Below are 26,367 nucleotides of genomic sequence, written 5' to 3'. Positions count from 1 at the left end.
CGGGCCTGCCCATCCCCGTGCCCCCTTGCACAGGGGCTTCCCGTTTAGTGCCTGTGTGAAGGAACCGGTCACACATACAGTAGCCAGATACCAGTATAGAAGGACAATAAAATGTGAACAATTAGATTTTTTAAAAAAAATTTTGGGGGGCTGGAGTGATAGCACAGCGGGTAGGGCGTTTGCCTTGCACGTGGCTGACCCAGGTTCGATTCCCAGCATCCCATATGGTCCCCAGGGGTGATTCCTGAGTGCAGAGCCACAAGTGACCCCTGAGCATCGCTGGGTGTGACCCAAAAAGCAAAAAGAAAAAAAAAAATTTTTTTTTGGGAGGGGTCTTGGTTGAGATACTAGGCTAGAACGAAGGGAAAATAAAATCTCAGTGACTTCTATTTTCTTTGTGTGCTGGAGTAAACTAGGCTTGTCTGTCAGAAATGGTCACCCCATTTCTGCTGCCTCCCTGAGGGCTCGCCCCACTGCCGAGGGCTAAGGCTTGCTCCTGTGGTCACTCTGGCAAATCTGTCTGCACTCCGGATTCGCTTTGATGCTCTAGAGCATTCTGGCTCTTTCTGTGCTAGAGGTGAAGTTTTGAAGTCAAATTAGGTTGAGAACTGACTCACGTGGGGCTCAGGGTTGCTGGGCCCAGGTCCCCTGGTTCCTGGGTGTGGTAGAACAGCTGTTCCACCTGGCAGAGATGCTCCATTGATTCCAGCAAATCATGTGGTTTCCTCTGGGGACTATCTTCCCAGTACACACTCATTCTCTCTCTCTCTCTCTCTCTCTCTCTCTCTCTCTCTCTCTCTCTCTCTCTCTCTCTCTCTCTCTCTCGCTCTCGCTCGCTCTCTCTCTCTCTCCCCCTCTCTCTCTGTCTCTTCTCTCTCTCTCTCCCTCTCTCCCCTTTCTCCTTTGTCCTTCTTTCCTTCCTCCCTCTCCTTTTCCTTTTCCCCTTTTTCTTCCCTCCCCAACCACCCTTTTCCTGCAGAGCTTACTAGCTATTTGCAGGGGCACTTTGAAGGAACACGTCATTGACATATATTTGAGGACAGAGAAAGTGATTTGTATTTTTAAAATGGATGTTAAGGGTGTTTTCCCAGAGGCAACTGCTAAATCTTGCCCTGGAGGACTGCGTGTGTGTGTGTGTGTGTGTGTGTGTGTGTGTGTGTGTGTGTGTGTGTATGCATGCTCAGGTGAACAATATTGCCTTTTGTCAGTTGTCTCTATCATCCTGTTTGTACTTTGCTTGACCGTGCACTAATTTCCAGAAGCGCAGGGTGCCGAGTGCAGGCATTGGAGGTGTGGGAGCAGAATGATCCTCCGCCACCCACCATTGACTTGTCGCTGTCATGGTGCTTTTGCACTGGGGGCTCTGCCTACTTCCCCGGGCACAGCAGTGACCGCACCCAGAAAATGACAGTTGCTCAGAGGCATAGACACGGACTGTGTCCTTATAGTAAAAGTTGCTCCTCCTGACTTCAGTTATGATGTTGCCAGAACTGGACACAGTGACCAGTTCTTTCCTGCTCCCAGCCAGTCCTTCCCTGTCAGTTTGCTTCCCACTCCAAGCTCTCCCGAGCTGTTCGCAATACTCAGTAATAGGTGATGGCATGTCCTCACGAGGAGAGATGGCAGAGAATGCGTTCTCAATAGGGAACCACAGAATTAAGTATTCCTGATTTGGCCGTTTGGAAAATAGAACTGGGCTGGAACTTGGAGAGACAGTAATGGGTGCAGGCTCTTCCTTGCATGTGGCCGACCTGGGTTCCATCCCGGACACCTCATGTCGAGCATCTGAGCATCTCCAGGAGTCAGGACAGAGCCCTGAGCACAGAGCCAGGAGTCAGCCCTGAGTACCTTTGGCTGTGGCCTAAATTTTCCTCTCCCCCTCAAGTAAATGAATAAAAAAGTAAAATTATTTTTTAAAAATTGCATGAAGCACTTATAAACTAAAAAATGCAATGTAAACAAGGGCCTTGAAGTGTTCTTTGTTTTCACTCCTTTTTTCTTTCTTGCCCCCTAGACGTGAAGACATGTAATGAGGTGGACCTGGAGAATTCCATAGACTGGGAAGTGAAGACAATAACAAGTGCCCTAAAACAGTATTTGAGGTAAGCAGCTCATTAGCGGATGTGGAATGAACAGTTTTTTGGGGTAGGGGGGTCTCAAGACACCCTTAGGAACTTTGCACCTAAATCTAAGCAGTTAAATGAAACCTAAGTAAAAAGTGAACCTGGGGCCAGGAAGGTAGCTCAGGGGTTAGTGCACAGGTATTTTATGTGCCCGTCAGTTGTGGTGCTGGCCCCATCTTGGGGAGGCCTTCATGGACCCCAGCATTGCTGGCTGTGTTGAGCATCCCCAGAGGTAGTATCCAGACTCCCTGAGCTCTCCTGGGGGTGACCCTTATAAAAGTTAAAAAAAATGAAAGAGCCTATTTCTGGGTTGTCTAACAGTGTCTCAGGGAGCGAAGGCAGTGGTAGGGGAACGCGGGGTGGTTCTGAAGTCAGCCACACGGAACAGAATAGGAAGGGTCCTGGGTCTGGTCTCGGTGTCACGCAGAGAAGCAGGAAGGAGCCTCCTTCCCAGGGTCCTCACCTCTTCTTTATGTTTTTGGACAAAGTGAAGATATTTCAGTTTGAATTTAAGTCATTGATACTGGCTAGATGGGAAGTGGCGAGTGGTCAGCCTGCAGCGGACTGTAAACTAAACGTGTGGCCGTACTTGGCTTTGCCTAATTACCCACTACTGCACTTGCAGACTTGTTCTTTTGCAAACTTGTTCTCTTCAGGCATTTAGTATATACTATATGTATTATGTTATATGTGTTATTTATGGACTGGAGCCATAGCACAGCAGGTAGGGCGTTTGCCTTGCATGCGGCTGACCTGGGTTCGATTCCTCTGTCCCTCTTGGAGAGCCCGGCAAGCTACCGAGAGTATTTTGCCCGCACGGCAGAGCCTGGCAAGCTATTTGTGGGGTATTTGATATGCCAAAAACAGTAACAAGTCTCACAATGGAGACATTACTGGTGCCTGCTCGAGCAAATCGATGAACAACAGGACGACAGTGCTATAGTGCTACATGTTATTTATAATTTTATGTTATTTAAACTTAATATTAGAAGTTTGGAAGCTGACATGGAAAAGTATAAACACAGAATTTCTATCACTGGCCTAAGAATTGAGCATGCAAAACAATTGCATGGCCCCATCAGCCCTGTTTTCCCTCCACGAACTAACATAGAATGTGTGTTGAGGGGCTGAGGGGTAGTACAGCAGATAAGGCATTTGCCTTGCACACCACCTACTGGGTTTGATCCCCAGCACCCCATGTCATCCCCTGAGTAGTGCCAGGAGTGACTCCTGAGTGCAGAGGCAGGAATAACTCCTGGACCTTACCAGGTGTGACCTAAAAAAAAAACCAAAAAAGCAAAATTAAAAAAAAAAAGCCATTGGTGTTTAAAGGCTGACAGTGATAAAATTGATAAAAACAAAGCTATTTGAGAAGTTTATTGCTAGGTGAGGTTCTTGGATAAACTTAATTTTGTACTTATTGTCGTGATCAAAGAGCACTAGGCAAGAAAAAGTGGGCTCAGCAAGTCCGAACTGTTACTTGGGCTCTTTCAAGAGAGGGACTTAATGGGCCAGCTCGATGGCACATTGGCCTCCCACGCAGCCAACCTGGGTTCGTCCCTGGCATCCCACGTAGCCCTCTGAGTACCGCCAGCAGTTGTTTTTTTTTGTTTGTTCTGAACGAAGACTGTTTTGTCTTTTTCATGATGACTTTTATATGTCTTAATATCTAGAACAAGTTTTTGCATCTTTTTGAAAGATGCTTCATGCAGAGCCAGGAGTCGCCCCTGAGAGTTGCTGAGGGTGGTCCCTGAGTCGCCCCTGAGAATTGCTGAGGCTGGCCCCCAAACAAAACAAAACCAGAAAGGAAAAAAGAAAAAAAACAGGCACTCAATGCTTGCGGTTAGACAGAGAATCAATCTGTAGAGTGAAAAAAACGGAACAAATGGGAAACAAACACAACCGTCATTCTTTCACTTGGGGAGAGCCTTCCCAGGGGAACCTGGCATTGGGGGTGTCTCCCCAGCTCTGTCTCGCTGGGCCTGAGCTCGGGGTCACCAGGGCCTCCCCCCAGTCCCCAGGGGACCACATGGTGGGAATCAAACCAGAGGCCTGTCCACAGCATGTGGGCCAGCGCCGTAACCCGTGTCCCTTCTCTCTAGTCCCATCCATGACGTTATTTTTAAGCTATGGTTCTGTTGGGTGGGCTGGAGCCATAGCACAGCGGGTAGGGCATTTACCTTGCACGCGGCCGACCTGGGTTCGATTCCTCCGTCCCTCTCTGAGAGCCTGGCAAGCTACTGAGAGTATCCCGCCCGCACGGCAGAGCCTGGCAAGCTCCCCGTGGCGTATTCGATATGCCAAAAACAGTAACAACAAATCTCACAATGGAGATATTACTGGTGCCCACTCGAGCAAATTGATGAACAACAGGATTCTGTTGGGTCTTTAACTCTTTTTCTTCCCCTTAGTGTTTGGGCCACACCCTGCAGTGCTCAGAGCTGACTCCTGGTTCTGTGCTCAGGGATCACTCTGGGCCTTGCTTCAGGGACCATCTGTGGAGCTGGGGATTGAACCCGGGTCAGCTGCGTTCAAGGCGGGCCCCTCCCCTGCAGTGCCGTCGCTCCAGCCCCTGTCCTTTCGGCTCTTGAGACCTCTGCAGCCAGCCTGCCGGGGGCCTCAGCCTCGTGTTGCCTTCCTGCCCTTTCCACTCCCTGCCTCACTTCCTCTCACCGATTCCCACGACCAGGCCAGCGTGGCCCCTGGGGCCAGCTGTGCCTTTGCTCCTAATGGCATCGGCATCGATGTTCTCGCTCAGTGCAGCGCTGGGGTGATGCTGGGAGCGGCAGTGCCTTTGGCGGCCTGGAGGGTGAGCTTGCTCCGCTCCCCTCACCTTTCTCGGTATTTTTAGCCTCTGCCGATGGCGATGGTGTGATGACAAGTATTTCATTGACACTTTTTTTTTCTGATGAGTGGGAGAAAACCAGGTTTTCCTTTACCAGCACCTTACCAGCTCTTGGGCGGCACAGCAGTGCCTGAGTTGGGCCTTTGTTTGGGCACAGGAAGTGACACAGTGGGGGTGAGGAGCTGTTTGCAAGGAGGGTGTGGTCACCCCCAGGGGGCTCTGAGACCATGCAGGGCCCAGAGTGGCCGCCTGTCCCTTTGTTTTTATTTATTTATTTGCTTTTGGGGTCACACCTGGCGATGCACAGGGGTTACTCCTGGATCTTCACTCAGGAATCACTCCTGGCAGTGCTCAGGGGACCATATGGGATGCTGGGAATCGAACCTGGCTGCGTGCAAGGCAAACGCCCTACCCGCTGTGCTATTGCTCCAGCCCCGCCTGTCCCTTTGGACAGTTCTCTCTCTCTCTCTCTCTCCCCCCCCCCCCCCCCCCCGCTTTGGCTTAGAGAAGGTAGATTTTTCAGGGCCTGAGTGATTTTGTTGTTGTTCCTGCAAATTTGCTGGAGGCCTGACACAGGGTGAAGGCGCTGTCCTGTGTCACCTGCTTCCGTCTCCCACACCACATGTGGTTCGCCCTGGGCCCTGCCAGCCGTCATCCCCGAGCACCGCTGGGTGTGACCCCAAACCTGGAAGGAAAAAGAAATGACCAGGAACTGCAGGCCAGATAGTCTGGGACCCTCTGGTCAGGAGCGTGGCCTCTGGAACCCGCCTCTGGGGGCTGCAATCCCAGCTCTGCACCCTGGGTGTGGTGGAATGAGCCACTTTTCTCACCGCGAACGCTGGTGCCCTTGATTGTCTCACTGCAAACAACCCAACAACCTTTTTGGGGGGGAGCAAGGAAATAGCCAAACCCGTGAAATACAGGAGGGAAGAAGCAGAACCTTGGGCGAGGGGGAAGGATGCCCAAGAGCCTTGACGCGCTTCCTCTTGTCCCTCTCTGAGTCGAGCCTTGTCCTGGCCTAGCCCTCGACTGATGATGTCACGCCATCCTTCTGGTCCCCAGTAACGTCTTCACAGTGGTTCCCCGTGGTCAGAGGATGGAGGAGCTGTTATTTTAGTGGTCGCCCAGGACCCGCTTTTAAAGCCTGCGATGTGGAGTGGGAGTTTCGGGTGGCGATGATGGTAGCGTGGATAGATGTTTGGATTGACAGCCCCAACCCCACGAGTAGCCGAGAGCAGAGAGGGGGCCGGGGGCGTCCCACTCTGGGGCTCCCCAATGGGCGATGCTGAAGAACTTTCCAGGCTGCATTGTCTGGCTCGCCCCGTCCACCATGGCTGTAGTCTTTGGAGCCCAACCAGAAACACGAAACGCTTTCTGCTTTCCGGAAGCCTCCGTTTGCCAACGTCTTGGCGCTTTTCTTTTCTCCTTTGCCCTCTGGTTCCTCCTGGGCTACCCTCTGGGATTTTGGACACAGAATCCCCAGAGATTGCGCCTTCCTTGTCGGCTAGGGCTGGGCCGCTGCTGGCAGCATTTCCCTGCGTGGTGGGTGTGGAGGAGACAGAGGGGCCAAGGCTGGGCCCACTCCACGGCCCTGCTGATTCCTGTTGCATGTGCGCAGAACATCAGCCCCCCTGAGTCCCCTCGTGCCCCCTGGGAATCCTTCTCTGTCACCTTCCTCCTTCCTTCTCTCATCCCTAGGCAGCCGCTGGTCTGCAATATATTAGTTTGTATTTATTACAATTCCACCTGCAAAAGTATGTTCTCTTTTGAAACATAAATCTTGGTATCTGTGTATGTGTGTGTGTGTGTGGGGGGGCGGTGCTGTAGGAACGAGTCACAGAGATGCCTCGGGTGGCCCTCAGCAGTGTTGGGGTCCCAGTGGTTCTGAGGACGAACCCCAGCCACATGCAAAACCTATATTCCAGCCCTGTGGCATGCGGCTTCCTGCCTATGTATTTAATTTAAAAAGAATTTCGGGCAGTGTATGAAACAACCTCTGTTATGCCTGGCATTTTTCTTGACTTTTGCATATGTTTAAAGGTTTGTTTGGTTTTTTTTGGTGGGAGTGGGGGGAGTGTGAATCTTTAATTTGTAAGCTTAATTTTAAAGATGAATTTTCTGGATTGTGTGTTTTAAATATTTTAAAGGTTCTTAGTCTAATCCTCCAGAAAGGCTGTGCAGATTTCAGATTGCTGCTTAGTCTGTGTGAAAGCTCCTTAAGAAGTTTGGAAAGGGGCTGGAGTGATAGCACAGCGGGTAGGGCGTTTGCCTTGCACGCGGCCGACCCGGGTTCGAATCCCAGCATCCCATATGGTCCCCTGAGCCCGGCTAGGGGTAATTCCTGAGTGCAGAGCCAGGAGTAACCCCTGTGCATTGCCAGGTGTGACCCAAAAGGCAAAAAAAAGAGAAGTTTGGAAAGTTAGTGTTTTAAAACTAACTTTTTTTAGTTTTTATATAGCTGTGTATAAAAATCAATCGAACTGTATAGCATTCTGTTGACCACAGGCTAAAACAGACTGCTGTTTTTATAATATTTTTTTGGAAACTAAAAATTGTTTTTCAAAGTTGCCATCCATAGATATTATCTTTTTTTTAAAAAAAAGAAATCGTTTCACAGGCATAAGCCAAAGATAAATCTCATATTTTTGTAACTGACATAGGAGGGAGGAGGATTTTATTTAAGTTCATGTCATCTTTCACCCAGTTTTCTGTGCCACCATCAATTAATATCTTAGAGATGATTTTCAAAACGATAGACATGCTTGTGGTTAGAGTGTTGATTTTTAAAAAACATGATCCTCTGGGAGGAAGTTTCACATATAGACTCAGATGTGTGTAAAGGGACTTTCCTAGACTGAATATGAACTTCGATCTGATAAGAATTTGTCACAGCTTACCCTTTGATAGCTCCCTGTGCAGAAACACACTTAATAATTCATTTGATTTATGTCTCTTTTTGATATGTAAACGTATTCCCTGGGGAAGTTTTCTGTGTAAATTAAGAAAGGCAGAGCATAATTAATTTCTTTACTGAAAAATGTATGCAGTGTGGCAACTTGTCTGGATGTGTTGGGTGATTTCGAGCCGTCTCTTTCACACAGGAGTCTGCCGGAGCCTCTCATGACTTACGAGTTACACGGGGACTTCATCGTACCAGCCAGTAAGTATCACGTGGAGAGGCTGGAGAGTTTCATGGTTGATCATGCTGTGTGCTGAATTTTTTTTTTTTTTGGGGGGGGGGTGTTACACCTGGCAGTGCTCAGGGGTTACTCCTGGTTCTGCACTCAGGAATTACTCCTGGTGGTGGGATGCCGGGGATCGAACCCGAATTGGCCACGTGCCAGGAAAACGCCGTACTCTCTGTACTAGCGCTCCATTTTCACATACAAAATTTAAGGTAATATTGTTACCATCTGTGTTCAAAGTAGAAGTCACTGTAAATGTTTTGTTTCTTTCCTTTTTTTAAAAACGGTGATGAAGGGCAGGTTCATTCATTTTCAACATTTAATTTTTATTTTTTAAAGTTTATTTAAACACCGTGGTTTACAAAGTGGTTCCTGATACAGTTTTTCCAGGCATCGGTGTTCCAACACCAATCCCACCACCAGTGCGGCCTGCCCTCCACCCTTGTTCTGTTTCCCACCCACCCCCCAAGTCTATCACCTTGGCGGCCACACACAGATTTACTTCATGTTACTTGTGACAATTAAGTGGCAAGTGAAATGATCAGAAAATAGATCCGTAAAAGCCAGTTTGTGATTATTGTTATATCGGCCAAAGGTGTTGTTAAAGTCGTTGTGTGAGGATATAGCTGTTGGTGCTCATTGAGCCTTCTGAGTTACAGTTTTGGCGTATTGAACTTGGGTTCTAGTTTCTGCTTTATTGAACTTCGTGGGTTTCTTTGCAACTTTCCCATCCGATTTGCTGTGCTCCCACAGGCTGTCCGTGCTATGAAGTTTGGAGGTGGTACTCCAGGAGCTGTAGAATTGGGGTTCAGTCAGCATCTCTTTGAGATTAGTCGTGAAGCCGGGCCATTTATATGCTGGAGGATTTAGGGTATGGGGGGCGCCCTTGGGGTTTCCAGCAGATAGTGTGGGTTGGGGGCAGGCTGCCCACTCTCACTGTGAGAAGAACCCCAGAAACCGATATTTATTTATGCCCTCCTATACCAGCTGGAGGTCAATGATCTCTTGGGCATGAGCAAAGGCTGTGCCTTTAAGTTGATTCTCTAGCAAGAATTAGAGCAGGCACGTAGCTCTCCTGAATCAGATAATCTATCAGAATGGTGTGATCCGACCTCCGTGGAAGTGTGGAACATTGGATCTTGCAGAGATTAACAGGCCGGAAATGGTTTCCCATTGAAAGGTATTTTGATGGATGTTGCAGGCAAAAGGGATATTCTAAGATCATTCTAAAAGCCCACCCACTTACTATTTCACTTAATATTATGTGATAAAATATTCAGTGACAAAGGCCTGTGGTCAGTTAAATTTTAATTTGGGCTTCTCTTTGGTGTAGTGCTCCTCCTTGAAGCTTCCTTTCTCTTTCCCTGGGCCTCAGTTTTCATCAGTTGATACCGGATATTTAATCACGGAAATCCAGCAGTGTTTGAAACGAAGGCAGAGGCCCCCAAAGGAACTTTCCCGGTGACAGGGTCTTTGTCTTTGAAATTTAGAATCTTCTCGACCAAGCTTGCGGGAAGTCACAGGTGCGCCCATAGTAGCTGTGATTTTTATTTTCATTTCCTCTAAAAATCCCCCTCGAGCACCCCTTTGGAAGCTTTCCATAGTTTAATCTGTTAAGGAACTTAGAGCGATCCCTTTGGGCCCCCGTTCCTCCTGCCCCAGTGTTGCTTTCCGCGTTTCCATCTTGGGAGGTCTCGACTCCAGCCAGTTAAAACTGACATGTGGCGGAAGCTTCCCGGAGTCCAGCTAGACTGTGCAAAATTGACTTTTGGAAAAAGGCAAAAAAAAAAAAAATTCAATTCCCATTTATTTTCATGTGGAAAAGGATTATTATTATTAGTTTTTTTTTAAGAGCAAATTTGATCAAGGAAGTGGGGGTGGGGGTGGTTGGGGGGAGCTTTCTTGGCAAAGACTCAAGCAAACGCTTTGCCGTTTTGATTTCTTCCCCGTGGCATATTTGGCAAACCAGAGGGAGAGAAATTAAACTCTGGTTGGAGGGCAATTGTTTCCTTTTGTTCGCCTTGGAGCCTGGAAAAAGCAGCCGGAGGAGTGCCTGTTTGCATCTGGCCTCCTCTGAGAGCTGGAGAAAGATAAAGTGATTACGGACTGAGGTTTTAATTACAAGTCTGTGTCATTAAGGTGGTCGTGCCTTGCCACCGAACCCACAGGGTTTGAAATCTCCCTTCGCCTCCCCAGACCAGGGCTTCCTAGGAGCTGGGAACTTACGAGTGGGAACCAAGTTCCCAGGGGTGGACTGTGATTTTTTAAATTTAACTTTGAGGGAGGAGGGTTTGGGGTTTGGGGGCCAGGGTTCACTCTGGCAGTGCTTGGGGATGCAACCTGGGTCAGCCCCTGCTATACTATCACTCTCGCCCCTGAGTTTGAGTTTAACTCATTGAGGAGAGGGGGGAGAGAGAGAGAGAGAGAGAGAGAGAGAGAGAGAGAGAGAGAGAGAGAGAGAGGGAGAGGAAGGGAGAGGGAGAGGGAGAATGGGGGGGAGAGAGAGAGGTAGAGAGAGAGAATGGGGGGGAGAGAGAGGAGAGAGAGAATGGGGGGAGAGAGAGGAGAGAGAGAATGGGGGGAGAGAGAGGAGAGAGAATGGGGGGAGAGAGAGGAGAGAGAGAATGGGGGAGAGAGATGGAGAATGGGGGGAGAGAGGGAGAGAGAGAATGGGGGAGAGAGAGAGGAAAGAGAGAATGGGGGGAGAGAGAGAGGAGAGAGAGAGGGAGAGAGAGAGAGAGAGAGAGAGAGAGAGAGAGAGAGAGAGAGAGAGAGAGAGAGAGCACGCATCGATAGAGGTTCGGGCACTTGCCTGCCCAAAGTGGAGTTGGGACTGGAACAGATCCTGCAGCCACCTGATCGATTGCCTGATTGATGATTGTGTCCAGTGAAGCCACTGTAGCTTTTCAAGTTTCACTGGACTCCGTCATAGGGGCCACCGTCCGCACTCAGCAGCTTGGGGGTGAGTCAGGGCACGGGTCCGCTAATCTTCAGCGTCTGTGGACGGTCAGCAGCCTGCAGCGTCCTCTGTCGGCCTCTGCCCCCGCCAGGCCACAGAATCTGCTCCGATTCTCTCCAGGTCTCATGGAAAGGTCGCTGTCTGTGGCCTTGAGTGGTCTGTCTCTCCAGCCACCTGCATGGGCAGTTCTTGAGGTTCCCACGACTCACTTTCTTTTCCCTGCTGCTTTCTTACCTGTAGAGGTTTGCAGAGAACACGGGGTGGGAGTGGGAGTGGGGTGGTTTTTCATCACTATCTGTGCAAATACAGGGGGCCCCTTCCTTACTCAGCTCCCTGGGAAAGACAAAAAAAATCTCCTGTTGCACATTCAGAAAAATGACATCCGTATATTGACTTCCTGTTCAATGTTGAGTGCAGTGTGGATTAAAAAAAAAAAGAACAACCAAAAACCAAAAAACCAAAAAAAACTGGGGCTGGAGCGATAGCACAGCGGGTAGGGCGTTTGCCTTGCATGAGGCCAAACCGGGTTTGATTCCCAGCATCCCATAGGTTCCCCTGAGTACAGAGCCAGGAGTGCATCACTGGGTATGACCCAAAAAGAAAAAAATAAATTTAGAAGCTTCGGATACAGGTTATGGGGCTGAGCACGCCCCTCTGGGTCTGGGCGCTCCTGTGTTCCTCTTGATTGGCACACATGTTGCTTCTCTTCCCACGTTGCTGGGGATTCGGAGTGTGTCTTTTCCCACCCCAGTGCCGCTCTTCACTAGCTGGGTATTCCCATCCAGCTCTCTCTTCCTCCAGGTGGCATCCCATCCCCAGTGAAATCCGACCTGGGGCCGGAGTGATAGTACAGCAGGGGACTTGCACCGGAAGGCATTTGCGATGCAAGAAGCAGACCTTAGTTCGACCCCCTGGCATCCCATATGGTCCCTCGGGCACCGCCAGGAGTAATTCCTGAGCGCAGAGCCTGGAGTAGCCCTTGAGCATCACTGGCTGTGAACCTAAAAGCCGAAAACAAACAAAAAAACCCACCCAAAATAGAATTATTATATACATGAAAACAACCTGTTTCCTGTACTACACAGTAGCCAGTGTAAAGACTATTATTTAATGTCATCTTGTGAGGAAATACAATGTTTTTTTTTTTTTGGGGGGGTCATACCTGGCGATGCACAGGGGTTGCTCCTGGCTCTGCACACAGGAATTGCCCCTGGTGGTGCTCAGGGGACCATATGGGATGCCGGGGATCAAACCCGGGTCGGCCGCGTGCAAGGCAAATGCCCTACCCGCTGTGCTATTGCTCCAGCCCCAATATAATGGTTTTTAATTTTTCATTTACTTAGGTTGTTGGGCCACACCTGGCAGTGCTCAGGGCTTACCCCTGGCTCTGCACTCAGGGATCACTCCTGGCAGGCTCTGGGGGCCATATGGGGTGCGGGGATTGAATCTGGGTTGGCCTTGTACAGTGTGAGCACTGGACTCTTGCTCTGGCCCTGTAATGGGTTTTTTAAATACAGAAATTGATGGCCTGGTGTGCAGTTTACTCGGTGTGCCCCTGTTGATGCGGCTGCATTAGTGCCTGGTTGCATTGAACCGTTGGCTGCTAGCTTGGTTGCTTGCTTTCTCTTCCTCCCTCCCTTCCTTCTCCTGCCAGGCCTCAGGGGACCATACGGGATGCTGGTGATAGAATCAGGGTTGCCTATGTGCAAGGCTAGCACCCCCCCCCCACTGTCTTATCTCTCCAGGCCCCAGAAGAAGCTTTTTCATGCAGTTTTCAAGAACTTCTTGAAAACTACTTGAAGTACAACATTTCTCCTCTAGGCAGTCCTCTTTGCATGCCTTTGGATTTTTTTTTTTTTTAAAAAACCTTTTTTTCCCCCTGAGTTCCTGCTGTGATTTTATATTTGAAACCAAAGCTCTACATTGAAAATGTGGTATTTTTTTTTATTGCTTCTCATTTTCCCTGGCTTTGATTTTGCCAGGCGTTAGCTTGGCTATAACTCCAGGCTAAGGCTTAATGGACGTGTATCACCCAATTCTTTAGATCTTGGATCCAAAACTGGGTGGTCCTGACCTCCTAGGGGCTGCTGGAATGATTTGGGGTGGAGGGGTGGCTCAAGAAGCTGGGGTGCAACTGTGGGGGGCTTTCTCTGTGTTCCCTTAAGGTTGATGTACGATCAGCTGCCCGATACCGATGAACAAATAATTCTTACAGTTGGTAGTGCCGGCAGAGAAAGGCTACTTTTTTTTTTTTAACCTTTTATTTTTTTATTTATTTATATTTTTTAAATTTTATCACCATGTGGAAAGTTACAGAGTTCTCAGGTTTCTGTCTCAGTTATACCGTATTCAGACACCATCCCTTCACCAGTGCCCATATTCCACCACCAAAATCCCTGGTATACCCCTGCCCCCACCCCAACTGTATAACTGATGAATTTCACTTTATTTTCTCTTCACCTTGATTACGTTCCATATTTCAACACAAAACTCACTATTGTTGTGGGAGTTATACCCCCAAACAAGATAACCCTAATAAGGAAGCATTTGATAAGTAGTTTTCCATTTAAAGATTGTATGTTTTCAGGTTTTAGAAAAGGTCGCGCGGCCGCGAGGCTCGGATGTGTCCCAGTCCTGAATCCTGGAGCCGTGTTAGTTGCTGCCCAGTGTCGCCAGGGCTCCATCTGGAGAAGGTGTGCAGGCGGCACCTCCTCCTTCCGGCTCCCCGGTGTTGCTGGCCCCAATTCGGGTCCGGAGCATTTTCCGGGCCGCGTTGCTCACCAGAATGCCTGCCGCTTCTCTGTTGATTGTGGCAATATCAGAGAAAGGCTACTTTTGAAGGATATATGCATACCTCTGTTCATCACAGTAAGATAGCCGGATGGAGACACAGCTCCATTGCCTGAACACAAATGAATGGGTCAGAGAGAAAGGGGGTAAAAATACACAAGGAAGTACTCCACAGCCCTAAGGAAGGACAGGATCCGCGGTTTGCAGCAACATGGATGGAACTAGAGGATTGTAGGCCGGGAGAAGTCAGGTCGAGAATGATGGATCTCCCGTGTGGGCGTGAGATCCACAGCAGGCCCTCAGCACACGCCAGAGGCAGCCAGCGGCAGAACTCGTAACCGATCCACAGCTGAGTTGTTGTTGGTGCTGGGGGCGTTGGAAAGGAGGCACACGGGGGTCCTTGGGGAAGGGAGGTGGCTACACTGGTGGTGGGCGTGGTGTGAGAATTATGTGTACAGGGAACCCGTCATTAGCAGTACTGTAAATCACGGGATCTCAGTATCAGTCGATCACTGGGTGGTTCTGCTTTTTTTTGGGGGGGGGTCACGCCCGGTGATGCACAGGGGTGACTCCCGGCTCTGCACTCAGGAATTACTCCTGGCGGTGCTCGGGGGACCATATGGGATGCTGGGAATTGAACCCGGGTCGGCCGCGTGCAAGGCAAATGCCCTCCCTGCTGTGCTATCGCTCCAGCCCCACACTGGGTGGTTCTGAGTGTCTCGGCCACGTCAGCCTCTTTCTTTCCGAGGCGTCCCTTGGCCTGGCCTCTGCTGCCGGCGTCTGGCTGTCTTCTCCTGGGTGTGCGACCTGCAGTGGAGCCCTGGAAGCCGTGTCTCAGGGCCGGGGCTTGCTGCGCTGTGATTGACTGTTAGGAATGAGACCCCCACCCCCGGGTCTTGTTCTCCGCCACGCCTGGGCGCAGATGAAGGGTCCAGAGCAAGCCTGGCCGAGACTCCAAGATCTCCTTCTCCCTCCCCCAGCCATTTCGTTGTCCGTTTGGACTGTCCACCTTTCTTTCCAGGGAGACATTGCAGAGGACCAAGTCAATCGACCAGATTGCCTGGCGTCCCTCCCCTCCCTTTGCACTGTAACATGTGCGACCCTGGGTTTGATCCTGGCTACGTGTGGCTGCCCCATGCAGCCCCCCATGTGGCCCTGATGAATGCTGTGTCCCCTGCGGTGTGGCTCCTGTAAACAGCCCCATGTGTCATCCTTAAATATAAGCAGAATCCAAAATGTCACTCGGGCCACTTTAGTACCTGGTTGCATTAAGATGTTTCCTTCCTTCCTTCCTTCCTTCCTTCCTTCCTTCCTTCCTTCCTTCCTTCCTTCCTTCCTTCCTTCCTTCCTTCCTTCCTTCCTTCCTTCCTTCCTCCCTTCCTCCCTTCCTCCCTCCCTTCCTCCCTCCCTTCCTCCCTCCCTTCCTCCCTCCCTTCCTCCCTCCTTCTGTTCCTTCCTTCTTCCCTTCCTCCCTTCCTCCCTCCTTCCCTTCCTTCCTTCTTCCCTTCCTCCCTTCCTTCCTTCTTCCCTTCCTCCCTTCCTCCCTCCTTCCCTTCCTTCCTTCTTCCCTTCCTCCCTTCCTCCCTCCTTCCCTTCCTTCCTTCTTCCCTTCCTCCCTCCTTCCCTTCCTTCCTTCTTCCCTTCCTCCCTTCCTCCCTGCCTAGGGCAAGCCCCAGATGTGTCCACGCTCAGCGGACCTCTTCTGGAGCTGGTCCGGAGAGGGAGAGAGGCCAAGTCTTTCTTTTCCCTCTTCAGGGTGGCAAGACATCTTCAACCTCCATGGGAAGATGGGGCAGAGATGGCGCTGTTGTCGTGGTGGGTTTGGGAGCGGGGTCCTTCCTCCTAACTCTCAGCTCTTCCTGCTCCTTTTGTGTTCAAGAAAGCGGCAGCCCCGAGTCGCGCGTGAATGCCATCCATTTCTTGGTCCACAAGCTGCCCGAGAAGAATAAAGAGATGCTGGACATTTTGGTGAAACACTTAACCAAGTAAGTGCCCTCCGTTTTCCCTGCTCTCTTCATTTCGACGCTGGCTTCTCCCAGCTGTGCTCATGTTGCTGGCGATGAGAGAGTGCGGGCTGAGTACACAGTCCCAGGGGCCACACCTGCAAGGAACCAGCACACACTTGACCCCTCGTGTGTGTTTTGGACAAGAGCGTTGAAACGCGATGCTTTCATGAAGTCATGTAATTATTTGCTTAGCCTCCCTGCCAGCCACGCCGGGTTGGTTCGAAGGAAAAGAAGCAAGTATGACCGCATTTCCCTGTCCACAGATTCTGGAAATGTGATTATAAGGCTCTTAACAAATTTAGCTCGGTTTCACACCTACGTAACTCTGAGTTTGAGCAGGTTGTCCAAGTTTGTTTTACTCCAGTTAATAGGTCGTTCCTTGCTGGGGTCGACTCTCTTTTAAAAAGCAAACACAGTCAGATAACGAGATGCAGAAATTAGCCCTTCAAATGTAAACTGACTGAGATCATCATCATTTTAGCGTCGCGGGAGAGTGGAGCACGAGGCGTGCTAGGCTCCGGAACTTTATTTAACAGAAAAAAGGAACTGAAGCTACAGGAATTTTCGGACTCGCTAAGGGTCCCACTACCAGTATGAACAGTGATTTATTCGCAGTATTTTTTTTTCTAGTTTCTTAAAATTTTATTACTTGGGGGGAGCCACACCAAGTAAGCTCAGGGCTTACTCCTGGCTCTGTGCTCAGGGGAACCGTACGTAGTGCCAGGGTCTGAACTGGAGTCAGCTGCATCCGAAGCAGTTGCCCTGTGCTCGCCACCCAGCAGCGTTCGTGTGAACGTCCTCTGGAGAGGCTCATGGATCCAGTGGTACAGTCAAACGAGGATGGATATTAGCTCCCCTCCTGTGAAGTCTCCTTTCTCTCAAGGGCAAGGATAGTAAACAGATTACATGCAGAATTGGAAAATAATTTCAGGAGGTGAAGCAAGAGTAGAGAGTGAGGGGATAGGGAATTTCTGCTGGGTGTTGGGGTCTGTGGAGGGTCATTCTGGAAGGTCTTTCTTCAGGACAAGACCTCTGAACTGAGACGCAGGTTGAGTGGCCTCCAAGGACGCTCAGTGCAACAGCCCGCGGGAGCGAGGGGGCCAGCGTGGGGCCTGTGAGCTCTGTGCCCGTGCCCGCCAGCCACCCTGGAGTAGAGGGAGAGCAGTAAGAGAAGCCCCGGGGAAACGAGCACCTGCCCCTTCCGTGGAATGATCCAGAAGGCCGCCTTGTTCTGTGGGTGGAGCCGGGTGGCAGAGAGCGGAGAGGAAGGCCCCGGTGGGCCCTGTGGGTTTGTGTTGGCGCCCGCCCGCCTGGTCAGAGGCAGCCATGGAGGTACCGGGGAGAGAGGGGTGGCCCTTTCCTGGGGTGGGGGTGGGGCGTCCCTTCACAGGTGCCCGATAGGAAGCCAACCAGTGGAGGGGGGGCCCGCCTGTCAGAGGCAGGGGGAGCCGCCTTGTCAGAAACCTTGTCGGAAGCCCCCGGGTGGGGGGTCCGCCCCATCAGAGGCACCCCGTGGGGGCCACCCTGTCAGAGACACCCAGTGTGGGGGGGGTTGCCCCGTCAGAGGTGCGGGGCGGGGTGGGGGGGGAGTTATCGCCAGGTCAGACACCCCCGGTGGTGGTGGTGTGGTGCCCCGTCAGAGGCGCCTTGGAGGGGTCACCCCATCAGAAATGCCCAGGGTGTGGGGGGTCCCCCCGCCAGAGACGTCCAGGCTGTTGGAGGGCCTTCTATAGGAAGGCGGAGCTCCGTCCGCCTTGGGCTCCGTCCCATCAGAGATGCCCAGTGGTGGTGGGGCCGCCCTGTCAGAAGCGCCTGGTGGGGTGGGTCGCCTCGTCCAGAGGCGCCTGGTTGGGGGGGTCACCCCGTCAGAGGTGCCCAGGGTGTGGGGGAGGTACCCCGTCAGAGGCACCTGTGGAAGGGTTGTCCTGTCAGAGGCGCCCTGGGTGTGGGGGGTCTCCTGTAAGAGGCGCCCTTGGGGTCCGTCCCATCAGAGGCGCCCAGTGGTGGTGGGGCCGCCCTGTCAGAGGCACGTGGGGGGCGCCCCGTCAGAAGCGCCTGGTAGGGGGGGTCGCCTGGTCAGAGGCGCCTGGTGCGGGGGGGGGTCCGGGCCCCGTCAGAGGCGCCCTGGGCGTGTGTGTGTGGGGGGGGGGGGTCCGGGCGGGCTCCGGCCCTGCCCTCAGCGCCCCGCCCCCCGCAGCGTCTCCAAGCACGCCAAGCAGAACCTGATGACGGTGGCCAACCTGGGCGTGGTGTTCGGGCCCACGCTGATGCGGCCGCAGGAGGAGACCGTCGCCGCCATCATGGACCTCAAGTTCCAGAACATCGTCGTGGAGATCCTGATCGAGAACCACGAGAAGGTAACGGCCGGGCGGCCTGTCCGCGCCTCCCCCGTCCCTCCCGTCGGCAATGGCGTCGGGCCGGCTCCCCCCCACGCGGCTCCCGCCTGAGGGACTTGGGGGGGGGGGCGAGGGCGGGTCGCCTCCCCTGGCCCGCCCCGTCGTCTCCCCTCCCCTCAGGGCTGACGCCCGCCGGGCGGGTCGCGGGTTCCAGAGCCCGTTTGTTGGCCGTGCCCTGCGGCCGCGCTCTCCTTCCTGTCGCCGAACTTCTCACTCGGGTTCTATTCCTGTAACACAGGGAAAATATTTTTGTCAATCTGTGTCACACTCTTTCTGAGGAAAAAACATAAAAACTGCATAATTCTCCCTCCCTTTCGTGACAAGCCAGATTTTGGGGGGTGGGGGTGGTCTTCGGTGTCCCTGCATTTCAGGGACCCTGCACCGAAGAATCTCTGGTTTAAAGTGAATAATCTCTTTTTTGGGGGGTCACACCCAGCGATGTTCAGGGGTGACTCCTGGCTCTTCACTCAGGAATCACTGGGGCCATATGGGACGTCAGGGATCAAACCCGGGTCTGCTGCGTGCAAGGCAAACGCCCTACCTGCTGTGCTATCGCTCCGGCCCCCAAAAGGAAGAATCTCTCAAGTGAAAGGCAAAAGCTTCTCTGTAATTGAGGGAATAAATGATCTCCCCCCCCCCCCCCCGCAACCCTCCCATAGACTTAATGTTGATTTTATTCTCTCAACGATAGAACATTCACTGTATCACTGTATCACTGTCATCCCGGTGCTCATCGATTTGCTCGAGCGGGCACCAGTAATGTCTCCATTGTGAGACTTGTTACTGTTTTCGGCATAGCAAATACGCCACCGGTAGCTTGCCAGGCGCCGCCGTGTGGGTGGGATAGTCTCGGTAGCTTGCCGGGCTCTCTGAGAGGGGTGGAGGAATCGAACCCGGGCTGGCTGCTGCAAGGCAAACACCCTACCCGCTGAGCTGTCGCTGCAGCCTGAGAGAACATTACTAATAATATTTTCCTTAATTCCCAAAGATGTGAAATTTGGAAGCTGTTAAAATATTTGGTCATCATTCCTTCCCCACCCCCCACCCCCGCCCAGCCCGAAGAGAAGGAGGGAGGGGGCCTAGGGTTTTTGGAGGGAGGGGGCCTCCAAGACCTGCTCGGGGAGCCTTGGGGCCTCTCCTGGCAGTTCCCAGGCAACCCGGTCAGTGAGTCATTGTGAGGGTCCGAGGACGCAGTGCCCGGGATCTGCCGTGTTACCCTGGATCCTCAGGAGACCACACGGGATGGGGGCTCAAACCCTGGTGGAGCCCCAGAACACCCCTAACCCTGTAGTATCTTCCTGGCCCTCATCAAAGATTTATTTATTTATTTATTTATTTATTTATTTACTTCAGTTTTGAAGTAGACCCAGAGCTCAGAGCTGATGGCTCCGTGCTCAGGGGTCAATCCTGGCGGAATGATCTCCTTTACTGGAATGATATAAGCGGCTTGTTTACGCGCATAAGTTTGGATATTGGCGGGGAGGGTGGGGAGGGGATCGTTAAGCCCTTTTATGGTCCTGTGACACTCATTCAACCTCAGTAACGGGCACTGACTTCTCCAGATTGCTTCACAGGAACCTGGAAAAGTGCCTTCCTCCCTTCCCTCCCTCCCTCCCTCCCTCCCTCCCTCCCTCTGTCCTGTTACTCTGTTTTTAGAAAGCAGCACAGGCCCAGCCTCTCAAACTAGAGTTGCGCGGTGTTGCCACTTTGCTTTGGTCCCCACTGGGGCTGGCCTGTGTGGATTCTGGCCCTGCTGTCTCTGCCCGTGGGAACGGCCGTTGGCTGCTGCTGCTCGTATCCTGTTGCAGCGGGAGCTACAGAGGGGCCGGGTGCTCTCTCCTGCGTGCTCTCTCCCGCCCGCTCTCTCCCGCCCGCTCTCCCGCCCGCTCTCCTGCCCTCTCTCTCCTGCCCGCTCTCTCCTGCCTACTCTCTCCTGCGTGCTCTCTCCTGCCCTCTCTCTCCTGCGTGCTCTCTCCTGCCCTCTCTCTCCCACCCGCTCTCCTGCCCTCTCTCTCCTGCCCGCTCTCTCCTGCGTGCTCTCTCCTGCGTGCTCTCTCCTGCCCGCTCTCTCCTGCGTGCTCTCTCCTGCCCTCTCTCTCCTGCCCGCTCTCTCCTGCCCGCTCTCTCCTGAGTGCTCTCTCCTGCCCGCTCTCTCCTGCCCGCTCTCTCCTGCCCGCTCTCTCCTGCCCGCTCTCTCCTGCCCGCTCTCTCCTGCCCTCTCTCTCCTGCCCTCTCTCTCCTGCCCTCTCTCTCCTGCCCGCTCTCTCCTGCCCGCTCTCTCCTGCCCTCTCTCTCCTGCCCTCTCTCTCCTGCCCGCTCTCTCCTGCCTGCTCTCTCCTGCCCGCTCTCTCCTGCCCGCTCTCTCCTGCGTGCTCTCTCCTGCCCGCTCTCTCCTGCCCGCTCTCTCCTGCGTGCTCTCTCCTGCCCGCTCTCTCCTGCGTGCTCTCTCCTGCCCTCTCTCTCCTGCGTGCTCTCTCCTGCCCTCTCTCTCCTGCCCTCTCTCTCCTGCCCTCTCTCTCCTGCCCGCTCTCTCCTGCCCGCTCTCTCCTGCCCGCTCTCTCCTGCGTGCTCTCTCCTTTCCAGCCCTGCAGGAGCTGCTGTGGTGCGGGCAGGTCAGTTAGGGTCGAGGCAGCGGGTGGCAAAGCTGGCCGAGGGACTCCCTGCCCTCTGGCTCTCCGGGGCCAGGCCAGAGCGGCGGGTGAGTGGGAGGGCAGAGGTCTCCGCCTCGGGGAGCAGTGGGAGAGAGGAACGTCAGATTCGCTGCTCAGTGTGGGTAGGTCGCAGACCGGGGCGGTGAGTTGCGATTTGGATTATCGGCCCTTTGGAGAACTCCTCCCCGCTGCTTCTCCTTGCCTCGCGTGTCCTCTCTGTCCACCTCCACCGCCCCTCCAGGCTTGGCTCTGGACCTAGAGTCCAGCCTCTGCCCTGAGGAAAACCCTCCCGGCGGTTGGGGCGTGCATGCGGCCGTGCTGTGCATCGCTGCTTGGTGAAGTCCCGGGCCAGTCAGAGCCCGGGCATATCCTGCCATTCTCCTTGCCGGCTTGCAGCTCAGGCCCTGCGCCGGCTCCGGCCTGGTGCTCGTTTTTTTTTTTTTTTTTTTCTGGAGAGGAAAGCAGACGGGCTTTCTGCAAACCCGCCATGGTCTGGGCCGGCTCTTGAGAACCACTGCGCCCCTCGAGTGCCGGTGTGGCACTGGCAGCTGGTCCATGTGTCCCCCCAGGGGCCTTTGTGTGGTCGGGCTTGATGGTGGCTGAGGGGGTCCGGGAAAAGCGCCAGAGGTCACAATGGAGAAGGTGCTAAAGAAGTGTCGTGGCTACAGCGGGGAGGGCGTTTGCCTTGCATGCGGCTGACCCCGGTTCTAATCCCAGCATCCCATATGGTCCCCTGAGCACTGCCAGGGGTAATTCCTGAGTGCAGAGCCAGGAATAACCCCTGTGCATCACCAGGTGTGACCCAAAAAAAAGCAAAAAAAAAAAAGCGTCATGACTAAGGGATGAGAAGAAGCATGTTCGGGGGCACGGAGAGGCCCCCACCGTGTCCTTGGTGCAGAGGGGTCAAGGGGCAGTGGGCCTGTGACAGATCGTGTCCTCTTCCATGGCCATTTACATTTTCTTTTCGAGGAACGTGGAGAACGTGGATTTGAGCGCGGGCACAAGGGGAGGGGGTGTCCTTTCAGCCCGTCAGGAAACAGCGAGCAAGCTGCAGATTAGCGTTGGAGCTTGAAACAGACCCCGAGGTAATCAGCCCGGGAGATCATGTTTTTGGGTTTTTTTTTTTTTTTTTTTTGCCTCACCCTGTGGCTGTTTTCCAAGATCCATATGCACTTGCCGGGAACCTGGCCCCCCTGCCCTGGCAGCGTTTCCCCCTAATACATTCAGATGTTGTTTGGAATGAGGTGTGCGCGGGGCCAAAAACATTATCAAGGCCATTCTTCCCGTGCACATTAGAAAATTGCCTTTCCCAGGTGGAAGCTCGGGCCTGTGAGCTTCCCAGGGATCTTCAAGCTGGTGGGCTGCTGTCCTCGCGGTGAGCCCTGCCGTGGGGCCCGGAGAAGCACCACGGATGGATCTTTCTCGGGGGGAGGGGGAACAAAAACTCTGTTCCGAGGCAAACGGGTCTGGGGGTCAGGAAGGGGGGATCAGGAGGGAGGGAGACCTCTTCAGAGGCAACGGCCCGACCTGGGGAAGGGGTGGGGGAATGGGGACATGTGGCCCCTGAGCTGTGGTCTCCGGGGCTGGGAAGAGGCAGTGACATTTGCAAGAGGGTCGGGGGCGTTTCTTGGTAGGCGTTTGATGGTGCGGGGGCAGGAGTGGGAGTGCCTCAGGGGTGAGGGGTCAGAGAGGAGAGCCGCCTTGGAAATTTGACAGCTGTTGGACCGTGGGGGAGGGGATGGGGGCGGTGGGCCTGTGATAGACCGTGTCCTCTTCCACGGCCATTTATAGTTTGCAGAGTGAGATTAGAGACGGGTGCAGCTGGGGGAGCGCTGAGGAATGCCACCCTCGGGTTGGAGAGAGAATCAGGAGGGAGGGTGGGCACTTGTCTTCCGTGCAGCCGACCTTTGTTCGATTACTGAGCACTGCCGAAGACCATTTTTTTTCTTTTCTTTTCTTTTTTTTTTCTTTTTTTGCTTTTTGGGTCACACCTGACGATGCACAGGGGTTACTCCTGGCTCTGCACTCAGGAATTATTCCTGGCGGTGCTCAGGGGACCATATGGGATGCTGGGATTCGAACCCGGTTCAGCCGTGTGCAAGGCAAACGCCCTACCCGCTGTGCTATTGCTCCAGCGCCCCGAAGGCCATTTTTGAGTACAGAGTCAAGAGTAGCCCCTGAGCACTGTCCATGGGGCCCAGCGCCCCCCCCCCCCCCCCATGAAACAAAACAATGCAGTGCCCCTGGCCGGCTTCTCTGCTGACTTGTCTAGCTGCGGGGGCAGCGCTGAGTCTTCCAGTAAGGGGGTCCGGGAAGCTGAGACTAGCAGCGGGATTTCAGAACAGAAGTAGAGAGTCATCTCTGTGCACCCCCGGGTGTGACACAAAAAGCAAAAAAAAAAAAAAGTAGAGGATGGACGGGCAGACCTGGGGGCATAGGGTGTAGGCAGTGTGGCCGGGGCCGAGGGCATCACTGTGGCCAGCGGAGTAGGCAGAACCCAGGGGCCGGGTGGGGTCATCCCAGAGGCAGTGACGCTTGGGGGCACCAACCCCGGAGAATGTGGGCACCGCTAATGTACGGCAGAGGGAGGGTGGGGTGGGAGGAATTGGAGTTGGCGTCTAACGTGCCCAGTGTCCACTGCTGTGGAGACAGGCAGCAGGCGGCTGGCTGCGTGGACTCCCGCGTGCAAGGGGACGGACGGTGGAAAGAGCAGCGCTGGACGAGAAGACCTGAGAACGGCGTTGACGTACTCCGCGCTGCCGTTGCCTGCCGAATGCAGCCATCGCAGCAGACTCGGGTCCTGGCGGAGAAAGTGGTGTTCATATTTTCTTGGGAAAGACGGGCCTGGGGGCCCCAGGTGGTGCCGCCCGCGTGTGCCATCTGCTCCCCTGTGCTCCCCCCCACCCCAGCCACCACCTTTTCACTTCCGTGGTGCTGGTTTTTGTGTCGGTCGCTCAGGCTGTGTCCGGGGTCTCTGCAGTCGCGCCCTGTGGCCATTTAGTCCCATTATTGCCCCGCTGGTGGCCGTGCTCCTTGGGGAACCCGCTGGCCGTATTTGTGGCACTCAGTGCTGTTCCCAGGTAGAGGTGACCCAGCGATGCCCCTAAACTCACTGTGCTCCCACCGGAGTCCAGTTCTTTCTCCCTGAGGTCTCGAACGGGGCTGGTCAATAGCCCCTGGGCTGGTCAGGTGTGCCGCGCCGAAGAGAAAGGCTGTAGAGGGGGAAGGATGCGGAAGCTCCTTAGAAGGACGCAGAGTCAGACCTGGACAGTTGCTGTTGGCCCTTTAAGTCGACATAGGTGCTGCAGTTTGCATTAATTAAGTCACATGATACATGGACCACTGGTGGTCCACACCGGTTCATCTTAAACCTTCTCATACCTGCAGCCTGGCGCTCGCCTCCTTGTCCGTGGCCTGGCAGTTAGAACCAAGGCAGTAGACCCGGGATTTCCGGTACTGGCACACCTCCTGCGTGTGGCCCCGTGGGGGAAGAGCCTGATTTCAGTGATTCATGCGTCACGGCCTTGAGCTGCAGCTGCCTCCTCCTGATCCGGGTCATCAGTCCCTGTTTTCACTCACGTCAGCTGCACTGCTTGTAATGTCTGGGTTGCACCCAAGACATCTGTGGAGGGACGCTGAGAAAATAAGAGTTCCAAGTATCCGCAGCTTGAGACATGGACAGACACGGTGCTGGCTGGCTGGGACTCGACCCGGTGCTGGTTTTCTTGCCCGTGGCTCTGGGTGCGTCCTGCGTCTCCTTGAGACTGACCCGAGAAGCAAAGGTTGTTGAATGGGAAGGGCCCCTTCCTGTTCCCCAGACCTGCGGGCCTGTCGTTCTAGCACTGTGCTTTGGGACCGGGACTTCTCGATCTCCTCCTTTAGTTTAATCAGACCACGCTGGAAGCTGGAAGTCTCTGTTCTCTTTACTTGTTAAGTTCAGTTTTCTAGACCGTTGCTTTCCTCCGTCTCCTTCATAAGTGGGTTAGAACCCCTCCTGCACCCGGCAGCCTTTTGTTGTAGCAGAGCGATGGCCGGATGCTTTAGTAAGTGTTACCCGCTCTGGCCCTCGTTTCCTTCCTGTGCACCCCCATCTGCCGGGTGGCCCCCTAGCCTCATGTCATGGGCTCCCGTTTACACAGTTTTCTCCTCTGTCCCCTTTGGCATCACCTGGAGGCTTGCGGGGGCCAGATTCTTCTGCTCTCCCCTGCCCCCCCTTTGAGAAACACTGGATCTCAAGGAGATGTGCCTGTCAGAGTCTCAAACTGCAGGTACTGGGGATGCTTATTTTCTCAGCGTCCACAGCGCTGAAAAAATACCACGAAAGTCAGTTTTTAATATTTAAAGATTTTTGAGTCCTATTCCCAGAAAACTGGGTGTTGCATAGTCAGCAGAGAAATGGCATCTGCTGTTTGGCAGACACGGGGTGAGGAGGGTGCCGCCACGGGGAGCCCAAGGGCTGCCCTGGAGCCTGTGGGGTGGGGGCGCCCTTCTTCTCACCTAGTTCTCCCTGTCTTTCACTGTTGACGTCTTTCCCTCGCTCTGGTCTCTGGAGAAGCTTCGAGGGGAGCCAGTAAGGCCTGATTCTCTTCTCCCCATCACCGATGCTTTGTGGTTCGTGACGTCCATGGGGTCCCACCACCGAGGTCCCACCTTTTCCTAAACTGTCACTCCTCAGCGAGGAATGACTGTGAAATGTGAGCCCACACTTCAGGACACGAGAGACGGCCCCTCTCCCCATTCTCTGGCCTCCGCCTGGTGCGTACGCTCCTGTGTGTGCGTGTGTGTGTGTGTGTGTGTGTGTGTGTGTGTGTGTCTGGGCACAGGGGCGGGATGTGGGTGGCAGAGGGCAGAAGCTGACCCCAGAGGACCAGAGAAGGCCCCTTTGTCCCCATCTAGTCTTCACTGGGCTGGCACAGGGTCACTTGAATTCTCCTGCATCTCCCCACAAATTCAACCATGTCGAGGCACCCCACGTCCTTTGAAAGACTATCCCGGGGGGGTGGGGGGCTTTGCAAACCAGCTTAGTTGGGTTTTTGTTTCGGAAGGTGCCTGTGGTGCTCATGGCAGTGAGAAGGCGCGTGCTCTTTCCTGAGCATCGTGTGCTCTTGAGCGAAGCGTTTTGGCACTGGCGCCCCCGTCACTGGAGTCTCATCCCTACGCGCCGTGAGGCAGCCGGCCAGGCCCGAGAGGGTCTCAATGTTGGTTTGCCTCCCCTGTAGAGGGGAAGGCCAGGCGTTTGGAGAGTGGGCATGAACTGACCCAAGGTCACGCGGCTTCTTTATTCCTTTGCTCTCGTTCCCAGGAGGGTTTCAGCAGTTAAGCCACACAGCTAGAAAGTTCCTTGTGGGGGCTGGAGAGATAGCACAGCGGGTAGGGCGTTTGCCTTGCACGCGCCCGACCCGGGTTCGAATC

The 26,367-nt window shown here is 53.7% G+C and overlaps 1 protein-coding gene across 1 annotated transcript in view; it reads left to right on the top strand.

The window, feature by feature from the left end:
- ARHGAP10 (Rho GTPase activating protein 10) overlaps window positions 1-26,367 on the top strand; it is a 217,318-nt gene that overhangs the window by 130,276 nt on the left and 60,675 nt on the right. The window contains 4 exon segments of the mRNA XM_055144565.1: window positions 2,015-2,102; window positions 8,070-8,128; window positions 15,782-15,887; window positions 18,106-18,265. Coding sequence (XP_055000540.1) covers window positions 2,015-2,102; window positions 8,070-8,128; window positions 15,782-15,887; window positions 18,106-18,265 — 413 coding nt within the window.

The sequence above is a fragment of the Sorex araneus genome, chromosome 7 (genome assembly GCF_027595985.1).
Source record: "Sorex araneus isolate mSorAra2 chromosome 7, mSorAra2.pri, whole genome shotgun sequence".
NCBI lineage: Eukaryota > Metazoa > Chordata > Mammalia > Eulipotyphla > Soricidae > Sorex > Sorex araneus.
Note: the sequence above shows the minus strand (reverse complement) of the source record. Positions and strands in the feature narration are given on the sequence as shown.